The 24,357-nt window shown below is 45.3% G+C and overlaps 1 protein-coding gene across 1 annotated transcript in view; it reads left to right on the forward strand.

The window, feature by feature from the left end:
- The window catches only part of hadhb (hydroxyacyl-CoA dehydrogenase trifunctional multienzyme complex subunit beta), a 34,742-nt gene extending 10,623 nt beyond the window's left edge, over positions 1–24,119 (forward strand). Inside the window, exons 7-16 of the mRNA XM_084195831.1 lie at positions 2,526–2,613; positions 4,161–4,348; positions 8,861–9,041; positions 12,133–12,254; positions 12,424–12,503; positions 12,841–12,888; positions 13,015–13,102; positions 22,418–22,492; positions 23,257–23,421; positions 23,494–24,119. Coding sequence (XP_084051957.1) covers positions 2,526–2,613; positions 4,161–4,348; positions 8,861–9,041; positions 12,133–12,254; positions 12,424–12,503; positions 12,841–12,888; positions 13,015–13,102; positions 22,418–22,492; positions 23,257–23,421; positions 23,494–23,529 — 1,071 coding nt within the window. The 3' untranslated portion in view covers positions 23,530–24,119. The remainder of the gene's footprint in view (positions 1–2,525; positions 2,614–4,160; positions 4,349–8,860; positions 9,042–12,132; positions 12,255–12,423; positions 12,504–12,840; positions 12,889–13,014; positions 13,103–22,417; positions 22,493–23,256; positions 23,422–23,493) is intronic.
- The last annotated feature ends 238 nt before the right edge of the window (positions 24,120–24,357 follow it).

Raw genomic sequence — 24,357 nt, forward strand, 5'->3', positions numbered from 1 at the left:
TTTGTAGTCTGTAATAGTTTTCAAGCCCTGCCACATCCGACGAGCGTCAGAGCCGGTGTAGTACGATTCAATCTTAGTCCTGTATTGACTCTTTGCCTGTTTGATGGTTCGTCGGAGGGCATAGCGGGATTTCTTATAAGCGTCCGGGTTAGAGTCCCGCTTCTTGAAAGCGGCAGCTCTACCCTTTAGCTCAGTGCGGATGTTTCCTGTAATCCATGGCTTCTGGTTGGGTATGTACGTACGGTCACTGTGGGGATGACATCATCGATGCACTTATTGATGAAGCCAGTGACTGATGTGGTATACTCCTCAATGCTATCTGAAGAATCCCAGAACATGTTCCAGTCTGCTAGCAAAACAGTCCTGTAGCTAAGCATCGGCGTCATCTGACCACTTTTTTATTGACCGAGTCACTGGTGCTTCCTGCTTTAGTTTCTGCTTGTAAGCAGGAATCAGGAGGATAGAGTTATGGTCAGATTTGCCAAATGGAGGGCGAGGGAGAGCTTTGTATGCGTCTCTGTGTGTGGAGTAAAGGTGGTCTAGAGTTTTTTTCCCTCTGGTTGCACATTTAACATGCTGGTAGAAATTAGGTAGAACGGATTTAAGTTTCCCTGCATTAAAGTCCCCGGCCACTAGGAGCGCTGCCTCTGGATGAGCGTTTTCCTGTTCACTTATGGCCTTATACAGCTCATTGAGTGCAATCTTAATGCCAGCATTGGTTTGGTGGTAAATAGACAGCTATGAAAAATATAGATTAAAACTCTCTTGGTAAATAGTGTGGTCTACAGCTTATCATGAGATACTCTACCTCAGGTGAGCAAAACCTTGAGACTTCCTTAGTATTTGAATTTGTGCACCAGCTGTTGTTTACAAATATACACAGACCGCCACCCCTTGTCTTACCGGAGTCAGCCGTTCTATCCTGCCGATGTAGCATATAGCCCGCTAGCTGTATGTTGTCCATGTCGTCGTTCAGCCACGACTCGGTGAAACATAAGATATTGTATGGATGACGGATCACCACCTCAAGCTGAACCTTGGCAAGACGGAGCTGCTCTTCGTCCCGGGGAAGGACTGCCTGTTCCATGATCTTGCCATCACGGTTGACAACTCCGTTGTGTCCTCCTCCCAGAGTGCGAAGAGCCTTGGCGTGACCCTGGACAACACCCTGTCGTTCTCCGCTAACATCAAGGCGGTGACCCGATCCTGTAGGTTCATGCTCTACAACATTCGCAGAGTACGACCCTGCCTTACACAGGAAGCGGCACAGGTCCTAATCCAGGCACTTGTCGTCTCCCGTCTGGATTACTGCAACTCGCTGTTGGCTGGCCTCCCTGCCTGTGCCATTAAACCCCTACAACTCATCCAGAATGCCGCAGCCCGTCTGGTGTTCAACCTTCCCAAGTTCTCTCACGTCACCCTGCTCCTCCGCACACTCCACTGGCTTCCAGTTGAAGCTCGCATCTGCTATAAGACCATGGTGCTTGCCTACGGAGCTGTGAGGGGAACGGCACCTCTGTACCTTCAGGCTCTGATCAGTCCCTACACCCAAACGAGGGCATTGCGTTCATCCACCTCTGGCCTGCTGGCTCCCCTTCCTCTGCGGAAGCATAGTTCCCGCTCAGCCCAGTCAAAACTGTTCGCTGCTCTGGCACCCCAATGGTGGAACAAGCTCCCTCACGACGCCAGGACAGCGGAGTCACTCACCACCTTCCGGAGACACTTGAAACCCCACCTCTTTAAGGAATACCTGGGATAGGATAAAGTAATCCTTCTACCCCCCCCTTACCCCAACCCACCCCCCCCCCAAAAAAAAAAACCCAAAAAAAAAAAAAAAAAAAAAACATTGTAAAGTGGTTATCCCACTGGCTATAAGGTGAATGCACCAATTTGTAAGTCGCTCTGGATAAGAGCGTCTGCTAAATGACGTAAATGTAATATTACAGTTTTTAATGTCCCGTTGGTAGGATAACCGTAATCATAGGTCATCTAATTTATTTTCAAATGATTGAAGATTGGCTAATAGGATTGATGGAAGAGGCAGTTTACTCGCTCGCCGTCGGATCCTTACAAGGCACCCCGACCTACGTCCACGACATCTCCGTCTCTTCCTCATGCGAATGACGGGGATTTGGGCCTTGTCGGGTGTCTGTAGGATATCCTTCGCGGCCGCCTCGTTGAAGAAAAAATATTAGTCCAATACGAGGTGAGTAATCGCTGTCCTGATATCCAGAAGCTCTTTTTGGTTGTAAGAGACGATGGCAGAAACATTATGTACAAAATAAATTACAAATAACGCGGAAAAACACACATAATAGTACAATTGGTTAGAGGGCTGTAAAACGGCAGCCATCTTCTCCGGCGCCATTGTTCTGTGTTGGTGTATACAGTATATAATGTATGTATACAGTATATGTGTATACAGTGTGTGTATACAGTGTGTGTGTGTACAGTATATAATATGAGTATGTATGCACTCACTAACTGTGGATAAGAGCGTCTGCTAAATAATGTTTGTTTTCCAGGCGTCGTTGGGAGCAGGCTTCTCTGACAAGATCCCGTCTCACACCGTCACCATGGCCTGCATTTCCTCCAACGTCGCTATGACAACAGGTACCGGTCTGTAATGATAACAACAGGTACCGGTCTGTAATGATGACAGGTACCGGTCTGTAATGATGACAGCAGGTACCGGTCTGTAATGATGACAGCAGGTACCGGTCTGTAATGATGACAGCAGGTACCGGTCTGTAATGATGACAGCAGGTACCGGTCTGTAATGATAACAACAGGTACCGGTCTGTAATGATGACAACAGGTACCGGTCTGTAATGATGACAACAGGTACCGGTCTGTAATGATGACAGCAGGTACCGGTCTGTAATGATGACAGCAGGTACCGGTCTGTAATGATGACAGCAGGTACCGGTCTGTAATGATGACAGCAGGTACCGGTCTGTAATGATGACAACAGGTACCGGTCTGTAATGATGACAGCAGGTACCGGTCTGTAATGATGACAGCAGGTACCGGTCTGTAATGATGACAGCAGGTACCGGTCTGTAATGATGACAACAGGTACCGGTCTGTAATGATGACAGCAGGTACCGGTCTGTAATGATGACAGCAGGTACCGGTCTGTAATGATGACAGCAGGTACCGGTCTGTAATGATGACAGCAGGTACCGGTCTGTAATGATGACAGCAGGTACCGGTCTGTAATGATGACAGCAGGTACCGGTCTGTAATGATGACAGCAGGTACCGGTCTGTAATGATGACAACAGGTACCGGTCTGTAATGATGACAACAGGTACCGGTCTGTAATGATGACAGCAGGTACCGGTCTGTAATGATGACAGCAGGTACCGGTCTGTAATGATGACAGCAGGTACCGGTCTGTAATGATGACAGCAGGTACCGGTCTGTAATGATGACAACAGGTACCGGTCTGTAATGATGACAACAGGTACCGGTCTGTAATGATGACAACAGGTACCGGTCTGTAATGATGACAACAGGTACCGGTCTGTAATGATGACAACAGGTACCGGTCTGTAATGATGACAGCAGGTACCGGTCTGTAATGATGACAGCAGGTACCGGTCTGTAATGATGACAGCAGGTACCGGTCTGTAATGATGACAGCAGGTACCGGTCTGTAATGGGGGTGGGGCTGATCACAGCGGGTCAGTGTGATACCAATGTAACAGTGTGATACCATAGTAACAGTGTGTTGTGGGGGTGATTACAGGGGACCAGTGTGATACCATAGTAACAGTGTATTGTGTGTTGTAGGAGTGGGGCTGATCGCAGCAGGCCAGTGTGATACCATAGTAACAGTGTATTGTGTGTTGTAGGGGTGGGGCTGATCACAGCGGGTCAGTGTGATACCATAGTAACAGTGTATTGTGGGGGTGATTACAGGGGACCAGTGTGATACCATAGTAACAGTGTATTGTGTGTTGTAGGAGTGGGGCTGATCGCAGCAGGCCAGTGTGATACCATAGTAACTGTGTATTGTGTGTTGTAGGAGTGGGGCTGATCGCAGCAGGCCAGTGTGATACCATAGTAACAGTGTATTCTCTGTGTGTTGTAGGAGTGGGGCTGATCGCAGCAGGTCAGTGTGATACCATAGTAACAGTGTATTGTGTGTTGTAGGAGTGGGGCTGATCGCAGCAGGCCAGTGTGATACCATAGTAGCTGGAGGGGTGGAGTTTATGTCGGACGTCCCTATTCGCCACAGCAGGAAGATGAGGAAGACCATGTTGGCTCTGAACAGAGCGAAGACCCTCGGACAACGCCTTAGCCTTATAAGCTCTATCAGGATGGCTCATCTCACACCTGAGGTATTTCATCTACAGTGGTGTGAAAGTGTTTGCCCCCTTCCTGATTTGTTATTTGTTTGCATGTTTGTCACACTTAAATGTTTCAGATCATCAAACAAATGTAAATATTAGTCAAAGATAACACAACACAAGTAAACAGAAAATGCAGTTTTGAAATGAAGGTTGTTATTATTAAGGGAACAAAATCCAAACCCACATGGCCCTGTGGGAAAAAGGGTTTGCCAACCCCCCCCCCCCCCCTTCCTTTTAACAGAACTCAACTGTGGTTTATCACACCTGAGTTCAATTCCTCTAGCCACACCCAGGCCTGATTACTTTATTATTAACAAAAGATCCTCCAAAAGCTAGACATCATGCCGAGATCCAAAGAAATTCAGGAACAAATGAGAAAGAAAGTAATTGAGATCCATCAGTCTGGAAAAGGTTATAAAGCCATTTCTAAAGCTTTGGGACTCCAGCGAACCACAGTGAGAGCCATTATCCACAAATGGCGAAAACATGGAACAGTGGTGAACCTTCCCAGGAGTGGCCGGCCGACCAAAATTACCCCAAGAGCGCAGCGACGACTCATCCAAGAGGTCACAAAAGACCCCACAACAACATCCAAAGAGCTGCAGGCCTCACTTGCCTCATTTAAGGTCAGTGTTCATGACTCCACCATAAGAAAGAGACTGGTCAAAAATGGCCTGCATGGCAGAGTTCCCAGACGAAAACCACTGCTGAGCAAAAAGAACATTAAGGCTCGTCTCATTTTTGCCAGAAAACATCTTGATGATCTCCAAGACCTTTGGGAAAATACTCTGTGGACTGACGAGACAAAAGTTTGAACTTTTTGGAAGGTGTGTGTCCCATTACATCTGGCGTAAAAGTAACACCGCATTTCAGAAAAAGAACATCATACCAACAGTAAAATATGGTGGTGGTAGTGGTAGAAGTTTACATACACCTTAACCAAATACATTTAAACTCAGTTTTTCACAATTCCTGACATTTAATCCTAGTAAAAATTCCCTGTTTTAGGTCAGTTAGGATCACCACTTTATTTTAAGAATGTGAAATGTCAGAATAATAGTAGAGAGAATGATTTATTTCAGCTTTTATTTCTTTCATCACATTCCCAGTGGGACAGAAGTTTACATACACTCAATTAGTATTTTGTATCATTGCCTTTAAATTGTTTAACTTGGGTCAAACGTTTTGGGTAGCCTTCCACAAGCTTCCCACAATAAGTTGGGTGAATTTTGGCCCATTCCTCCTGACAGAGATGGTGTAACTGAGTCAGGTTTGTAGGCCTCCTTGCTCGCACACGCTTTTTCAGTTCTGCCCACACATTTCCTATAGGATTGAGGTCAGGGCTTTGTGATGGCCACTCCAATACCTTGACTTTGCTGTCCTTAAGCCATTTTGCCACAACATTGGAAGTATGCTTGGGGTCATTGTCTATTTGGAAGACCCATTTGCGACCAAGCTTTAACTTCCTGACTGATGTCTTGAGATGTTGCTTCAATATATCCACATAATTTTCCTTCCTCATGATGCCATCTATTTTGGGAAGTGCACCAGTCCCTCCTGCAGCAATGCACCCCCACAGCATGATGCTGCCACCCCGTTCTTCACGGTTGGGATGGTGTTCTTCGGCTTGCAAGCACCCCCTTTTTCCTCCAAACATAACGATGGTCATTATGGCGAAACCGTTCTATTTTTGTTTCATCAGACCAGAGGACATTTCTCCAAAAAGTACGATCTTTGTCCCCATGTGCAGTTGCAAACCGTTGTCTGGCTTTTTATGGTGTTTTTGGAGCAGTGGCTTCTTCCTTGCTGAGCGGCCTTTCAGGTTATGTCGATATAGGACTTGTTTACTGTGGATATAGATACTTTTGTACCTGTTTCCTCCAGCATCTTCACAAGGTCCTTTGCTGTTGTTCTGGGATTGATTTGCACTATTCGCACCAAAGTACGTTAATCTCTAGGAGACAGAACGCGTCTCCTTCCTGAGCGGTATGACAGCTGCGTGGTCCCATGGTGTTTTTACTTGCGTACTATTGTTTGTACAGATGAACGTGGTACCTTCAGGCGTTTGGAAATTGCTCCCAAGGATGAACCAGACTTGTGGAGGTCTACAATTTTTTTTCTAAGGTCTTGGCTGATTTCTTTTGATTTTCCCATGAGGTCAAGCAAAGAGGCACTGAGTTTGAAGGTAGGCCTTGAAATACATCCACAGGTACACCTCCTATTGACTCAAATGATGTCAATTAGCCTATCAGAAGCTTCTAAAGCCATGACATCATTTTCTGGAATTTTCCAAGCTGTTTAAAGGCACAGTCAACTTAGTGTATGTAAACCTCTGACCCACTGGAATTGTGATACAGTGAATTAAAAGTGAAATAATCTGTCTGTAAACAATTGTTGGAAAAATTACTTGTCATGCACAAAGTAGATGTCCTATCAGACTTGCCAAAACTATAGATTGTTAACAAGACATTTGTGGGGTGGTTGAAAAACGAGTTTTAATGACTCCAACCTAAGTGTATGTAAACTTCCGACTTCAACTGTGTGTGTGTATGTATGTGTGTGTGTATATATATATATGTATATGTATGTATATATATATATGTATATATATTATATATATATATATATATATATATATATATATATATATATATATATATATATATATATATATATATATATATATATATATATATATATATATAAATATTGCTAAAAAAAATAAAGGGAACACTAAAATAACACATCCTAGAACTGAATGAATGAAATAATCTTATTAAATACTTTTTTCTTTACATAGTTGAATGTGCTGACAACAAAATCACACAAAAATTATCAATGGAAATCAAATTTATCAACCCATGGAGGTCTGGATTTGGAGTCACCCTCAAAATTAAAGTGGAAAACCACACTACAGGCTGATCCAACTTTGATGTAATGTCCTTAAAACAAGTCAAAATGAGGCTCAGTAGTGTGTGTGGCCTCCACGTGCCTGTATGACCTCCCTACAACGCCTGGGCATGCTCCTGATGAGGTGGCGGATGGGCTCCTGAGGGATCTCCTCCCAGACCTGGACTAAAGCATCCGCCAACTCCTGGACAGTCTGTGGTGCAACGTGGCGTTGGTGGATGGAGCGAGACATGATGTCCCAGATGTGCTCAATTGGATTCAGGTCTGGGGAACGGGCGGTCCATAGCATCAATGCCTTCCTCTTGCAGGAACTGCTGACACACTCCAGCCACATGAGGTCTAGCATTGTCTTGCATTAGGAGGAACCCAGGGCCAACCGCACCAGCATATGGTCTCACAAGGGGTCTGAGGATCTCATCTCGGTACCTAATGGCAGTCAGGCTACCTCTGGCGAGCACATGGAGGGCTGTGCAGCCCCCCAAAGAAATGCCACACCACACCATGACTGACCCACCGCCAAACCGGTCATGCTGGAGGATGTTGCAGGCAGCAGAACGTTCTCCACGGCGTCTCCAGACTCTGTCACATGTGCTCAGTGTGAACCTGCTTTCATCTGTGAAGAGCACAGGGCGCCAGTGGCGAATTTGCCAATCTTGGTGTTCTCTGGCAAATGCCAAACGTCCTGCACGGTGTTGGGCTGTAAGCACAACCCCCACCTGTGGACATCGGGCCCTCATACCACCCTCATGGAGTCTGTTCCTGACCGTTTGAGCAGACACATGCACATTTGTGGCCTGCTGGAGGTCATTTTGCAGGGCTCTGGCAGTGCTCCTCCTGCTCCTCCTTGCACAAAGGCGGAGGTAGCGGTCCTGCTGCTGGGTTGTTGCCCTCCTACGGCCTCCTCCACGTCTCCTGATGTACTGGCCTGTCTCCTGGTAGCGCCTCCATGCTCTGGACACTACGCTGACAGACACAGCAAACCTTCTTGCCACAGCTCGCATTGATGTGCCATCCTGGATGAGCTGCACTACCTGAGCCACTTGTGTGGGTTGTAGACTCCGTCTCATGCTACCACTAGAGTGAAAGCACCGCCAGCATTCAAAAGTGACCAAAACATCAGCCCGGAAGCATAGGAACTGAGAAGTGGTCTGTGGTCACCACCTGCAGAACCAGTCCTTTATTGGGGGTGTCTTGCTAATTGCCTATAATTTCCACCTGTTGTCTATTCCATTTGCACAACAGCATGTGAAATGTATTGTCAATCAGTGTTGCTTCCTAAGTGGACAGTTTGATTTCACAGAAGTGTGATTGACTTGGAGTTACATTGTGTTGTTTAAGTGTTCCCTTTATTTTTGAGCAGTGTATAATTTGTGTGTTTATATAATGTGTTTTGTGTATAATGTATATGTGTGTTGATATAAATGTGTGTGTGTGTGTGTGTGTGTATAATGTATATGTGTGTTTATATAATGTGTGTGTGTTTATATAATGTATGTGTGTGTGTTTATATAATGTGTGTGTGTTTATATAATGTGTGTGTGTTTATATGATGTGTGTGTGTGTGTGTGTGTTTATATAATGTGTGTGTAGCTGCCTGCGGTAGCAGAGTTTTCCACGGCAGAGACGATGGGTCATAGTGCGGACCGTCTGGCGGCGGCGTTCGGAGTGACTCGGTTGGAGCAGGATGAATTCGCTCTGCGATCTCACACTTTAGCCAAACAGGCTCAGGATGCAGGACTCCTCAGCGACGTCATCAGCTTCAAGGTGCCAGGTAACCATGGAGACACATGGGTTAGTTAGTCTAGTATTAGGGGGTTAGAGACTAGTGACCAGAGGGTTAGTTAGTCTAGTATTAGGGGTTAGAGACTAGTGACCAGAGGGTTAGTTAGTCTAGTATTAGGGGGTTAGAGACTAGTGACCAGAGGGTTAGTTAGTCTAGTATTAGGGGTTAGAGACTAGTGACCAGAGGGTTAGTTAGTCTAGTATTAGGGGGTTAGAGACTAGTGACCAGAGGGTTGGTTGGTTAGTTAGTCTAGTATTAGGGGGTTAGAGACTAGTGACCAGAGGGTTAGTTAGTCTAGTATTAGGGGGTTAGAGACTAGTGACCAGAGGGTTAGTTAGTCTAGTATTAGGGGGTTAGAGACTAGTGACCAGAGGGTTAGTTAGTCTAGTATTAGGGGTTAGAGACTAGTGACCAGAGGGTTAGTTAGTCTAGTATTAGGGGGTTAGAGACTAGTGACCAGAGGGTTAGTTAGTCTAGTATTAGGGGGTTAGAGACTAGTGACCAGAGGGTTAGTTAGTCTAGTATTAGGGGTTAGAGACTAGTGACCAGAGGGTTAGTTAGTCTAGTATTAGGGGGTTAGAGACTAGTGACCAGAGGGTTAGTTAGTCTAGTATTAGGGGGTTAGAGACTAGTGACCAGAGGGTTAGTTAGTCTAGTATTAGGGGTTAGAGACTAGTGACCAGAGGGTTAGTTAGTCTAGTATTAGGGGGTTAGAGACTAGTGACCAGAGGGTTAGTTAGTCTAGTATTAGGGGGTTAGAGACTAGTGACCAGAGGGTTAGTTAGTCTAGTATTAGGGGGTTAGAGACTAGTGACCAGAGGGTTAGTTAGTCTAGTATTAGGGGGTTAGAGACTAGTGACCAGAGGGTTAGTTAGTCTAGTATTAGGGGGTTAGAGACTAGTGACCAGAGGGTTAGTTAGTCTAGTATTAGGGGGTTAGAGACTAGTGACCAGAGGGTTAGTTAGTCTAGTATTAGGGGTTAGAGACTAGTGACCAGAGGGTTAGTTAGTCTAGTATTAGGGGGTTAGAGACTAGTGACCAGAGGGTTAGTTAGTTAGTCTAGTATTAGGGGTTAGAGACTAGTGACCAGAGGGTTAGTTAGTCTAGTATTAGGGGATTAGAGACTAGTGACCAGAGGGTTAGTTAGTCTAGTATTAGGGGGTTAGAGACTAGTGACCAGAGGGTTAGTTAGTCTAGTATTAGGGGTTAGAGACTAGTGACCAGAGGGTTAGTTAGTCTAGTATTAGGGGGTTAGAGACTAGTGACCAGAGGGTTAGTTAGTCTAGTATTAGGGGTTAGAGACTAGTGACCAGAGGGTTGGTTGGTTAGTTAGTCTAGTATTAGGGTGTTAGAGACTAGTGACCAGAGGGTTGGTTGGTTAGTTAGTCTAGTATTAGGGTGTTAGAGACTAGTGACCAGAGGGTTAGTTAGTCTAGTATTAGGGGGTTAGAGACTAGTGACCAGAGGGTTAGTTAGTCTAGTATTAGGGGTTAGAGACTAGTGACCAGAGGGTTAGTTAGTCTAGTATTAGGGGGTTAGAGACTAGTGACCAGAGGGTTAGTTAGTCTAGTATTAGGGGGTTAGAGACTAGTGACCAGAGGGTTAGTTAGTCTAGTATTAGGGGGTTAGAGACTAGTGACCAGAGGGTTAGTTAGTCTAGTATTAGGGGTTAGAGACTAGTGACCAGAGGGTTAGTTAGTCTAGTATTAGGGGGTTAGAGACTAGTGACCAGAGGGTTAGTTAGTCTAGTATTAGGGGGTTAGAGACTAGTGACCAGAGGGTTAGTTAGTCTAGTATTAGGGGTTAGAGACTAGTGACCAGAGGGTTAGTTAGTCTAGTATTAGGGGGTTAGAGACTAGTGACCAGAGGGTTAGTTAGTCTAGTATTAGGGGTTAGAGACTAGTGACCAGAGGGTTGGTTGGTTAGTTAGTCTAGTATTAGGGGGTTAGAGACTAGTGACCAGAGGGTTAGTTAGTCTAGTATTAGGGGGTTAGAGACTAGTGACCAGAGGGTTAGTTAGTCTAGTATTAGGGGGTTAGAGACTAGTGACCAGAGGGTTAGTTAGTCTAGTATTAGGGGTTAGAGACTAGTGACCAGAGGGTTAGTTAGTCTAGTATTAGGGGGTTAGAGACTAGTGACCAGAGGGTTAGTTAGTCTAGTATTAGGGGGTTAGAGACTAGTGACCAGAGGGTTAGTTAGTCTAGTATTAGGGGTTAGAGACTAGTGACCAGAGGGTTAGTTAGTCTAGTATTAGGGGGTTAGAGACTAGTGACCAGAGGGTTAGTTAGTCTAGTATTAGGGGGTTAGAGACTAGTGACCAGAGGGTTAGTTAGTCTAGTATTAGGGGGTTAGAGACTAGTGACCAGAGGGTTAGTTAGTCTAGTATTAGGGGTTAGAGACTAGTGACCAGAGGGTTAGTTAGTCTAGTATTAGGGGGTTAGAGACTAGTGACCAGAGGGTTAGTTAGTCTAGTATTAGGGGTTAGAGACTAGTGACCAGAGGGTTAGTTAGTCTAGTATTAGGGTGTTAGAGACTAGTGACCAGAGGGTTAGTTAGTTAGTCTAGTATTAGGGGGTTAGAGACTAGTGACCAGAGGGTTAGTTAGTCTAGTATTAGGGGGTTAGAGACTAGTGACCAGAGGGTTAGTTAGTCTAGTATTAGGGGTTAGAGACTAGTGACCAGAGGGTTAGTTAGTCTAGTATTAGGGGGTTAGAGACTAGTGACCAGAGGGTTAGTTAGTCTAGTATTAGGGGGTTAGAGACTAGTGACCAGAGGGTTAGTTAGTCTAGTTTTAGGGGTTAGAGACTAGTGACCAGAGGGTTGGTTGGTTAGTTAGTCTAGTTTTAGGGGTTAGAGACTAGTGACCAGAGGGTTAGCGTTCTAGTCCATCAAGCCAGTGGTTACGAAACTGTGGGGCACAGGGGGCATGTTAGAATGCACATGGTGTAAAACGGGGGGGCGTTCCCCAATGATGGAAGGGTAGCCTGAGTGGAGAAGTTAGGGAACCCCTGCATCAAGCCAACAGAGCATTCTATGACTGCTGTGATGATGACAAATATTGAACAAAGTGTGTGTGTAGGGCGTGACATGGTCGCCAAGGACAACGGGATCCGTCCATCCTCCATGGAACAGCTGGCCAAACTGAAACCTGCCTTCATCAAACCCCATGGCACTGTTACTGCTGCAAACTCCTCCTTCCTGGTACGTGCACGCACACGCACGCACGCACGCGCACACGCACACGCACACACAGAGAGAGAGAACAGTTAACTGTTTCTCCTCCTTCCTGGTATAAACACATAACATATTTTTTTATTGACTGTTACTCAACTCCTCAATTGACTGAATGTAAACTGTGTGTGTTCCTCAGACGGACGGTGCATCAGCTGTCCTCATCATGTCAGAAGAGAAAGCCCTGGCCATGGGATACAAGCCCAAAGCCTACCTCAGGTACTGTATTACTGTAATATACTATACTTCACTATACTACAGAGAAAGCCCTGGCCATGGGATACAAGCCCAAAGCCTACCTCAGGTACTGTAATATACTATACTTCACTATACTACAGAGAAAGCCCTGTCCATGGGATACAAGCCCAAAGCCTACCTCAGGTACTGTAATATACTATACTTCACTATACTACAGAGAAAGCCCTGGCCATGGGATACAAGCCCAAAGCCTACCTCAGGTACTCTATTACTGTAATATACTATACTTCACTATACTACATAGAAGTATCTGCAGTGTGTAGTCATGGTATGTGTATCTGCTGTGTGTGTTCTACAGAGACTTTGTGTACGTGTCTCAGGACCCCAAAGACCAGTTGCTGCTGGGGTGAGTAACCTTTAACCCTGACCTAGAGTGGACCTGAACTTTAACCCTGCTATAGTAGCTCTATGGTCTATAGAACCATGAGGATGAGGATGATAAATAGTTAATACGTTTGTTTCTCCTCTTCAGGCCAGCATATGGAACTCCTAAAGTTCTGGCACGTGCAGGGTTAACTATGGATGACATCGATGTCTTCGAGTTCCACGAGGCCTTTGCCGTGAGTTACTCTGTGTGTGTGTGTGTCTGTGTGTGTGTGTGTGTGTGTGTGTTCTACATGTTAGATCTTCTTTATGTGGAGCTCAGTATAAGTTATAGATCCTTCAAATTCCTCAGTGTCCACATCACTAAGGACTTGGACCTCTGTAGCTCAGCTGGTAGAGCACGGCGCTTGTAACGCCAAGGTAGTGGGTTCGATCCCCGGGACCACACATACGTAAAAATGTATGCACACATGACTGTAAGTCGCTTTGGATAAAAGCGTCTGCTAAATGGCTTATTATTATTATTATTATTATTATTATTATTATGATTATTATTATGATTATTATTATTAACATGGTCCACACAAACCAACACAGTCCTGAAGAGGGCCCGGCAGCGCCTATTCCCCCTCAGGAGGCTGAAAAGGTTTGGCACGGGTCCTCAGATCCTCAAAACGTTATACAGCTGCACCATCTAGAGCATCCTGACTGGCTGCATCACCGCCTGGTATGGAAAATGCACCGCCCTTGGCCAAGGCGCTACAGAGGGTGGTGCGGACAGCCCAGTACATCACTGGGGCCAAGCTCCCTGCCATCCAGGACCTCTAGACCAGGCGGTCAGAGGAAGGCCCTGAATATTGCCAAATACTCCAGCCCCCCTAGCCATAGACTGTTCTCTCTACTACCGTCCGGCAAACGGTACCGGAGCATCGGCTTTCGGACCAACTGGCTCCGAGACAGCTTCTATCCCCAAGCCATAAGACTGCTAAATAGCCAGACTGCTAAATAGCCAGACTGCTAAATAGCCAGACTGCTAAATAGTTAATTCATGGTACCTGAACTATCTGCACTGACTCTATCTCACATTGACCCTACTCACTCACCCTACTCACTCACCCTATCACACACACACACTCACCCTACTCACTCACCCTACACTCACCCTACACTCACCCTACTCACTCACCCTACACTCACCCTACTCACCCCTCCTACACTCACCCTACACTCACCCTACACTCACCCTACTCACTCACCCTACACTCACCCTACTCACCCCTCCTACACTCACCCTACTCACCCCTCCTACACTCACCCTACACTCACCCTACCCCCCCTACACTCACCCTACACTCACCCTACTCACCCCTCCTACACTCACCCTACTCACCCCTCCTACACTCACCCTACACTCACCCTACACTCACCCTACACTCACCCTACTCACCCCCCCTACACTCACCCTACTCACCCCTCCTACACTCACCCTACACTCACCCTACCCCCCCTACACTCACCCTACACTCACCCTACTCACCCCCCTACACTCACCCTACTCACCCCCCCTACACTCACCCTACACTCACCCTACTCACCCCTCCTACACTCACCCTACACTCACCCTACACTCACCCTACTCACCCCCCCTACACTCACCCTACTCACCCCTCCTACACTCACCCTACACTCACCCTACACTCACCCTACACTCACCCTACTCACCCCCCCTACACTCACCCTACTCACCCCCCCTACACTCACCCTACACTCACCCTACTCACCCCCCCTACACTCACCCTACTCACCCCCCCTACACTCACCCTACTCACCCCCCCTACACTCACCCTACACTCACCCTACTCACCCCCCTACACTCACCCTACTCTCACCCTACTCACCCCCCCTACACTCACCCTACACTCACCCTACTCACCCCCCCCTACACTCACCCTACTCACCCCCCCTACACTCACCCTACTCACCCCCCCTACACTCACCCTACTCACCCCCCCTACACACCCCCCTACACTCACCCTACACTCACCCTACACTCACCCTACTCACCCCCCCTACACTCACCCTACTCACTCACCCTACACTCACCCTACTCACCCCTCCTACACTCACCCTACTCACCCCTCCTACACTCACCCTACACTCACCCTACTCACTCACCCTACACTCACCCTACTCACCCCTCCTACACTCACCCTACTCACCCCTCCTACACTCACCCTACACTCACCCTACCCCCCCTACACTCACCCTACACTCACCCTACTCACCCCTCCTACACTCACCCTACTCACCCCTCCTACACTCACCCTACCCCCCCTACACTCACTCTACACTCACCCTACTCACCCCCCCTACACTCACCCTACTCACCCCTCCTACACTCACCCTACACTCACCCTACCCCCCCTACACTCACCCTACACTCACCCTACTCACCCCCCCCTACACTCACCCTACACTCACCCTACTCACCCCCCCTACACTCACCCTACTCACCCCCCCTACACTCACCCTACTCACCCCCCCTACACTCACCCTACACTCACCCTACTCACCCCCCCTACACTCACCCTACTCACCCCCCCTACACTCACCCTACACTCACCCTACTCACCCCCCTACACTCACCCTACACTCACCCTACTCACCCCCCCTACACTCACCCTACTCACCCCCCCTACACTCACCCTACACTCACCCTACACTCACCCTACTCACCCCCCCTACACTCACCCTACACTCACCCTACACACCCTACACTCACCCTACACTCACCCCCCTACACTCACCACCCTACACTCACCCTACACTCACCCTACACACCCTACACTCACCCTACACTCACCCTACTCACACACTGTCACTCCCACACAAACCCTCACACATTCATGTACACTACATACGCACGCACACACGTGTGTATGTGACCAATAACATTTATTTGATTTGACACACACACTTTCACACTAATCATATGCTGCTGTTCTTCATTTTACCCTTATAATTATCTATCCTGATGCCTAGTCACTTTACCCTGCCTTCATGTACATATCTACCTCAAATACCTTATTATTATCTATCCTGATGCCTAGTCACTTTACCCTGCCTTCATGTACATATCTACCTCAAATACCTTATTATTATCTATCCTGATGCCTAGTCACTTTACCCTGCCTTCATGTACATATCTACCTCAAATACCTTATTATGATCTATCCTGATGCCTAGTCACTTTACCCTGCCTTCATGTACATATCTACCTCAAATACCTTATTATGATCTATCCTGATGCCTAGTCACTTTACCCTGCCTTCATGTACATATCTACCTCAAATACCTTATTATTATCTATCCTGATGCCTAGTCACTTTACCCTGCCTTCATGTACATATCTACCTCAAATACCTTATTATTATCTATCCTGATGCCTAGTCACTTTACCCTGCCTTCATGTACATATCTACCTCAAATACCTTATTATGATCTATCCTGATGCCTAGTCACTTTACCCTGCCTTCATGTACATATCTACCTCAAATACCTTATTATTATCTATCCTGATGCCTAGTCACTTTACCCTGCCTTCATGTACATATCTACCTCAAATACCTTATTATTATCTATCCTGATGCCTAGTCACTTTACCCTGCCTTCATGTACATATCTACCTCAAATACCTTATTATTATCTATCCTGATGCCTAGTCACTTTACCCTGCCTTCATGTACATATCTACCTCAAATACCTTATTATGATCTATCCTGATGCCTAGTCACTTTACCCTGCCTTCATGTACATATCTACCTCAAATACCTTATTATTATCTATCCTGATGCCTAGTCACTTTACCCTGCCTTCATGTACATATCTACCTCAAATACCTTATTATTATCTATCCTGATGCCTAGTCACTTTACCCTGCCTTCATGTACATATCTACCTCAAATACCTTATTATTATCTATCCTGATGCCTAGTCACTTTACCCTGCCTTCATGTACATATCTACCTCAAATACCTTATTATTATCTATCCTGATGCCTGGTCACTTTACCCTGCCTTCATGTACATATCTACCTCAAATACCTTATTATTATCTATCCTGATGCCTGGTCACTTTACCCTGCCTTCATCTACATACACTATGTACAGTACCAGTCAAACGTTTGGACACACCTACTCATTCAAGGGTTTTTCTTTATTTTGACTATTTTCTACATTGCATTGTATAGCCAACTATGAAATAACACATATGGAATCATGTAGTAACCAAAAAAGGATTAAACAAATCAAAATATATTTTATATTTCACCTGGAATGCTTTTCCAACAGTTTTGAAGGAGTTCCCACATATGCTGAGCACTTGTTGGCTGCTTTTCCTTCACTCTGCGGTCCAACTCATCCCAAACCATCTCAATTTGGTTGAGGTCGGGTGATTGTGGAGGCCAGGTCATCTGATGCAGCACTCCATCGCTCTCCTTCTTGGTAAAATATTCCTTACACAACCTGGAGGTGTGTTGGGTCATTGTCCTGTTGAAAAACAAATGATAGTCCCACTAAGCCCAAACCAGATGGGATGGTGTATCGCTGCAGAATGCTGTGGTAGCCATGCTGGTTAAGTGTGCCTTGAATTCTTAGTAAATCACTGACAGTGTCACCAGAAAAGCACCATCACACCTCCTCCGTGCTTCACGGTGGGAACCACACATGCGGAGATCATCCGTTCACCTATTCTGCATCTCACAAAGACACGGTGGTTGGAACCAAAAATCTCAAAAGGACAGATTTCTAATGTCCATTGTTCGTGTTTCTTGGCCCAAGCAAGTCCCTTCTTCTTATTGGTGTCCTTTAGTAGTGATGTCCTTGCAGCAATTCGATCATGAAGGCCTGATTCACACAGTCTCCTCTGAACAGTTGATGTTGAGATGTGTCTGTTACTTGAACTCTGTGAAGCATTTATTTGGGCTGCAATTTCTGACGCTGGTAACTCTAATGAACTTATCCTCTGCAGCAGAGGTAACTCTGGGTCTTCCATTCCTGTGGCGGTCCTCATGAAAGCCAGTTTCATCATAGCGCTTGATGGTTTTTGCGAATGCACTTGAAGAAACTTTCAAAGTTCTTGAAATGTTCCGTATTGACTGACCTTCATGTCTTAAAGTAATGATGGACTGTCGTTTCTCTTTGCTTATTTGAGCTGTTCTTGCCATAATATGGACTTGGTCTTTTATCAAATAGGGCTATCTTCTGTATAGAAAACCCTACCTTGTCACAACACAACTGATTGGCTCAAATGCATTAAGAAGGAAAGAAATTCCACAAATTAACTTTTAAGAAGGCACACCTGTTAATTGAAATGCATTCCAGGTGACTACCTCATGAAGCTGGTTGAGAGAATGCCAAGAGTGTGCAAAGCTGTCATCAAGGCAAAGTGTGGCTATTTGAAGAATCTCAAATATGAAATATTTTTTGATTTGTTAACACTTTCTTGGTTACTATTTGATTCCATATGTTATTTCGTAGTTTTTATGTCTTAACTATTATTATACAATGTAGAAAATAGTAAAAATAAAGAAAAACCCTGGAATGAGTAGGTGTGTTGCTGGCAGGTGTATAAAATCAAGCACACAGCCATGTATATAGCTCCATATTGATCTAGTACTGGTACTTCCTGTATATAGCTCCACATTGATCTGGTACTGGTACTTCCTGTATATAGCTCCACATTGATCTGGTACTGGTACTCCCTGTATATAGCTCCATATTGATCTGGTACTGGTACTCCCTGTATATAGCTCCACATTGATCTGGTACTGGTACTCCCTGTATATAGCTCCACATTGATCTGGTCCTGGTACTCCCTGTATATAGCTCCATATTGATCTGGTACTGGTACTCCCTGTATATAGCTCCACATTGATCTGGTACTGGTACTCCCTGTATATAGCTCCACATTGATCTGGTACTGGTACTCCCTGTATATAGCTCCACATTGATCTGGTACTCCCTGTATATAGCTCCACATTGATCTGGTACTGGTACTCCCTGTATATAGCTCCACATTGATCTGGTACTGGTACTTCCTGTATATAGCTCCACATTGATCTGGTACTGGTACTCCCTGTATATAGCTCCACATTGATCTGGTACTGGTACTCCCTGTATATAGCTCCACATTGATCTGGTACTGGTACTCCCTGTATATAGCTCCACATTGATCTGGTACTGGTACTTCCTGTATATAGCTCCACATTGATCTGGTACTGGTACTCCCTGTATATAGCTCCACATTGATCTGGTACTGGTACTCCCTGTATATAGCTCCACATTGATCTGGTACTGGTACTTCCTGTATATAGCTCCACATTGATCTGGTACTGGTACTCCCTGTATATAGCTCCACATTGATCTGGTAATCCCTGTATATAGCTCCACATTGATCTGGTACTGGTACTCCCTGTATATAGCTCCACATTGATCTGGTACTGGTTCTCCCTGTATATAGCTCCACATTGATCTGGTACTGGTACTCCCTTTATATATCTCCACATTGATCTGGTACTGGTACTCCCTGTATATAGCTCCACATTGATCTGGTAATCCCTGTATATAGCTCCACATTGATCTGGTTCTGGTACTCCCTATATATAGCTCCACATTGATCTGGTTCTGGTACTCCCTATATATAGCTCCACATTGATCTGGTAATCCCTGTATATAGCTCCACATTGATCTGGTTCTGGTACTCCCTTTATATATCTCCACATTGATCTGGTACTGGTACTCCCTATATATAGCTCCACATTGATCTGGTACTGGTACTTCCTGTATATAGCTCCACATTGATCTGGTACTGGTACTTCCTGTATATAGCTCCACATTGATCTGGTACTGGTACTCCCTGTATATAGCTCCACATTGATCTGGTAATCCCTGTATATAGCTCCACATTGATCTGGTTCTGGTACTCCCTGTATATAGCTCCACATTGATCTGGTACTGGTACTCCCTGTATATAGCTCCACATTGATCTGGTACTGGTACTCCCTGTATATAGCTCCACGTTGATCTGGTACTCCCTGTATATAGCTCCACATTGATCTGGTTCTGGTACTCCCTGTATATAGCTCCACATTGATCTGGTACTGGTACTCCCTGTATATAGCTCCACATTGATCTGGTACTGGTACTCCCTGTATATAGCTCCACATTGATCTGGTACTGGTACTCCCTGTATATAGCTACACATTGATCTGGTTCTGGTACTCCCTGTATATAGCTCCACATTGATCTGGTACTCCCTGTATATAGCTCCACATTGATCTGGTTCTGGTACTCCCTGTATATAGCTCCACATTGATCTGGTACTGGTACTCCCTGTATATAGCTCCACATTGATCTGGTACTGGTACTCCCTGTATATAGCTCCACGTTGATCTGGTACTCCCTGTATATAGCTCCACATTGATCTGGTTCTGGTACTCCCTGTATATAGCTCCACATTGATCTGGTACTGGTACTCCCTGTATATAGCTCCACATTGATCTGGTACTGGTACTCCCTGTATATAGCTCCACATTGATCTGGTACTGGTACTCCCTGTATATAGCTACACATTGATCTGGTACTGGTACTTCCTGTATATAGCTCCACATTGATCTGGTACTTCCTGTATATAGCTCCACATTGATCTGGTACTCCCTGTATATAGCTCCACATTGATCTGGTACTTCCTGTATATAGCTCCACATTGATCTGGTACTCCCTGTATATAGCTCCACATTGATCTGGTACTGGTACTCCCTGTATATAGCTCCACATTGATCTGGTACTCCCTGTATATAGCTCCACATTGATCTGGTACTTCCTGTATATAGCTCCACATTGATCTGGTACTCCCTGTATATAGCTCCACATTGATCTGGTACTGGTACTCCCTGTATATAGCTCCACATTGATCTGGTACTTCCTGTATATAGCTCCACATTGATCTGGTACTCCCTGTATATAGCTCCACATTGATCTGGTACTGGTACTCCCTGTATATAGCTCCACATTGATCTGGTTCTGGTACTCCCTGTATATAGCTCCACATTGATCTGGTACTGGTACTCCCTGTATATAGCTCTACATTGATCTGGTACTCCCTGTATATAGCTCCACATTGATCTGGTTCTGGTACTTCCTGTATATATCTCCACATTGATCTGGTACTGGTACTCCCTGTATATAGCTCCACATTGATCTGGTTCTGGTACTTCCTGTATATATCTCCACATTGATCTGGTACTGGTACTCCCTGTATATAGCTCCACGTTGATCTGGTACTCCCTGTATATAGCTCCACATTGATCTGGTACTGGTACTCCCTGTATATAGCTCCACATTGATCTGGTACTGGTACTCCCTGTATATAGCTCCACATTGATCTGGATCTGGTACTCCCTGTATATAGCTCCACATTGATCTGGTACTGGTACTCCCTGTATATAGCTCCACATTGATCTGGTTCTGGTACTCCCTGTATATAGCTCCACATTGATCTGGTACTGGTACTCCCTGTATATAGCTCCACATTGATCTGGTTCTGGTACTCCCTGTATATAGCTCCACATTGATCTGGTACTGGTACTCCCTGTATATAGCTCCACATTGATCTGGTTCTGGTACTCCCTGTATATAGCTCCACATTGATCTGGTACTGGTACTCCCTGTATATAGCTCCACATTGATCTGGTTCTGGTACTCCCTGTATATAGCTCCACATTGATCTGGTACTGGTACTCCCTGTATATAGCTCCACATTGATCTGGTACTCCCTGTATATAGCTCCACATTGATCTGGTTCTGGTACTTCCTGTATATAGCTCCACATTGATCTGGTTCTGGTACTTCCTGTATATATCTCCACATTGATCTGGTACTGGTACTTGCTGTATATAGCTCCACATTGATCTGGTACTGGTACTCCCTGTATATAGCTCCACATTGATCTGGTACTTCCTGTATATAGCTCCACATTGATCTGGTACTGGTACTCCCTGTATATAGCTCCACATTGATCTGGTACTGGTACTCCCTGTATATAGCTCCACATTGATCTGGTACTGGTTCTCCCTGTATATAGCTCCACATTGATCTGGTACTGGTACTTCCTGTATATAGCTCCACATTGATCTGGTACTGGTACTCCCTGTATATAGCTCCATATTGATCTGGTACTGGTACTCCCTGTATATAGCTCCACATTGATCTGGTACTGGTACTTGCTGTTAGCTCCATTCTTGTGTATTTTATATTATTCCTCTTGTGTTACAATATCTTTTTTTGTATTCATATTTTTTAACTCTGAATCGTTGGGAAAGGTTCGTAAGCAAGCATTTCGCTGTAAAGTCTACACCAGTTGTATTCAGCGCATGTGATAAATACAACTGGATTGGATTTAGATGTTTAGTTTTGACAACATATTGATGTGATGTTGAGGAAGAGTTCACTGCCTCTATCTATTGTAACAGTGATGTGTGTGTGTTTTAACAGGGCCAGATAATGGCTAACCTGAAAGCGTTGGATTCAGACTGGTTTGCTCAGACCTACATGGGACGGAAGGCTAAGGTAATATATGAACTATAATAATATTGTGGAGTACTATATACTTCCTGTATATAGTACTCCACATTGATCAGCCCAACTGATTCTAATCTCTGTTAACCCAGAACTAAAGTATAATGTCGATTAACTTCAGGGTCCATGTGTGTTAGACTTTATAGTCTGAAGGTAGCACTCAAAAGCCCAATCGGTCCTGATAATGACGTACTACGATATATCTGTGCAGCACGGCATTGCTTTCTCTCTCTGCTGTGTGTTCATCTTGCTAGCTGTCACTCAAATCAAATGTTTGTCACATGCGCGGAATACAACCGTTGTGAACCTTACAGTGAAATACTTAAAGGGAAAATGGTGTGCCACCGCTTCAAGATGAGTCGCTTTCAAACTAGGGATTTGGTGGCTAATTGAGGTAAAACAGTAATTTTGCTCAATGATTATGCATATATGAATGACATATTGACACGTCCAGCCCAAAGCGGGAGGTTTAAAAAATGCGTAGTTGCCAAAGTTCCAGAGTAGCTAGTTCCAGAGTAGCTAGTTCCAGAGTAGCTAGCTCCAGAGTTCCAGAGTAGCTAGTTCCAGAGTAGCTAGCTCCAGTTCTAGCCGTTAGGGGCTGACTGTCCCCTCCCCTTCCGAAAGTCGAAAGATGCTAACACCTGCGAAATCGTGACAGATCTACCGTACCATTTGTTTCCGTAGTCTGTCCACCAGAGATGTTCCTTTCCCTAACTCTGCTGACTGTTTTTGTGTATGTGTGTGTGTGTGTTTAGGTGGGGGCCCCTGCCATGGAGAAGTTTAACCTGTGGGGGGGCAGTCTGTCTCTTGGTCATCCGTTCGGAGCCACCGGCTGCCGCCTGGTAACCACGGTAGCACACCGCCTGCAGAAGGAGGGGGGCCAGTATGGTCTGGTGGCTGCATGCGCTGCGGGTGGACAGGTAACTCTCCACACTACCAGCTAATGAAATATAATCAACAGTAAAGTCATCTTACCTGTGTGTGTGTTTCAGGGCCATGCGATGGTGATCGAAGCATACCCTCAGTAGAACAGAGGATTCTGGGAGGACTGAGATGATGATGATGATGCAGTCTGTGTTGAACACAGGAGAAGACTACACACACACACACACACACACACACACACACACACACACACACAACCGGAGAGAACCCACCAATTAGAGACACACAGAGGAAAAACACCCACATTATCAGACTGTACATACTAACACCACTTTGCCTTGTTGGGTTAGGGCATGTGTTTGTGTGGAGGAGAGTGGGTGTGTAAATTATATCAGAGTTTTGAAGGTTGCCTTGATGTTAGGGTGCAGCGCTGCAGTACCATATTCACACAGACAGTAATGTAACATAGTGGGGGTATTTCAATAGTCTGTGGCCTCCTCTCATTTCCTCTCATGAAAGGAAATCCTTAGTAGGTAGTTGTCCACCGTGATGCCATCAGCTGTGTTCGTATCAGTGCAGATGGAGGAGAAGAAGCCATTTTAGACTATTGAGATGCACCTTGATCCGATCATTCAGATCAATATGATGCTGATGTTTATACTCTCTTTTTGTTTTCTTACAAATTAATGTCTTATTATTACAATGACTGATTTAATAAAAAACTAAAGAACTAGCCTACATCTTCCTATAATAGATTTCTAATTTATTTTCTGTGTTTCTGAAATTGTAACCTCCATTACCATGAAAAAGTCTGACACCTGAAGCAACATTTTCTTCAGAGATAAATATTTAGTACTGTAATTATGTTGACCTGTAGAATGAGGAATGGCTATCAACACATCTCCTTCGCGTGCGTAATCAACTCATTGTTACTCTCCTGTCTGGGATGGCTACAAGGCCCTCCCCTGCCC

The sequence above is a fragment of the Coregonus lavaretus genome, assembly GCF_964263955.1.
Source record: "Coregonus lavaretus genome assembly, contig: HAP1_SCAFFOLD_198, whole genome shotgun sequence".
Lineage (NCBI taxonomy): Eukaryota > Metazoa > Chordata > Actinopteri > Salmoniformes > Salmonidae > Coregonus > Coregonus lavaretus.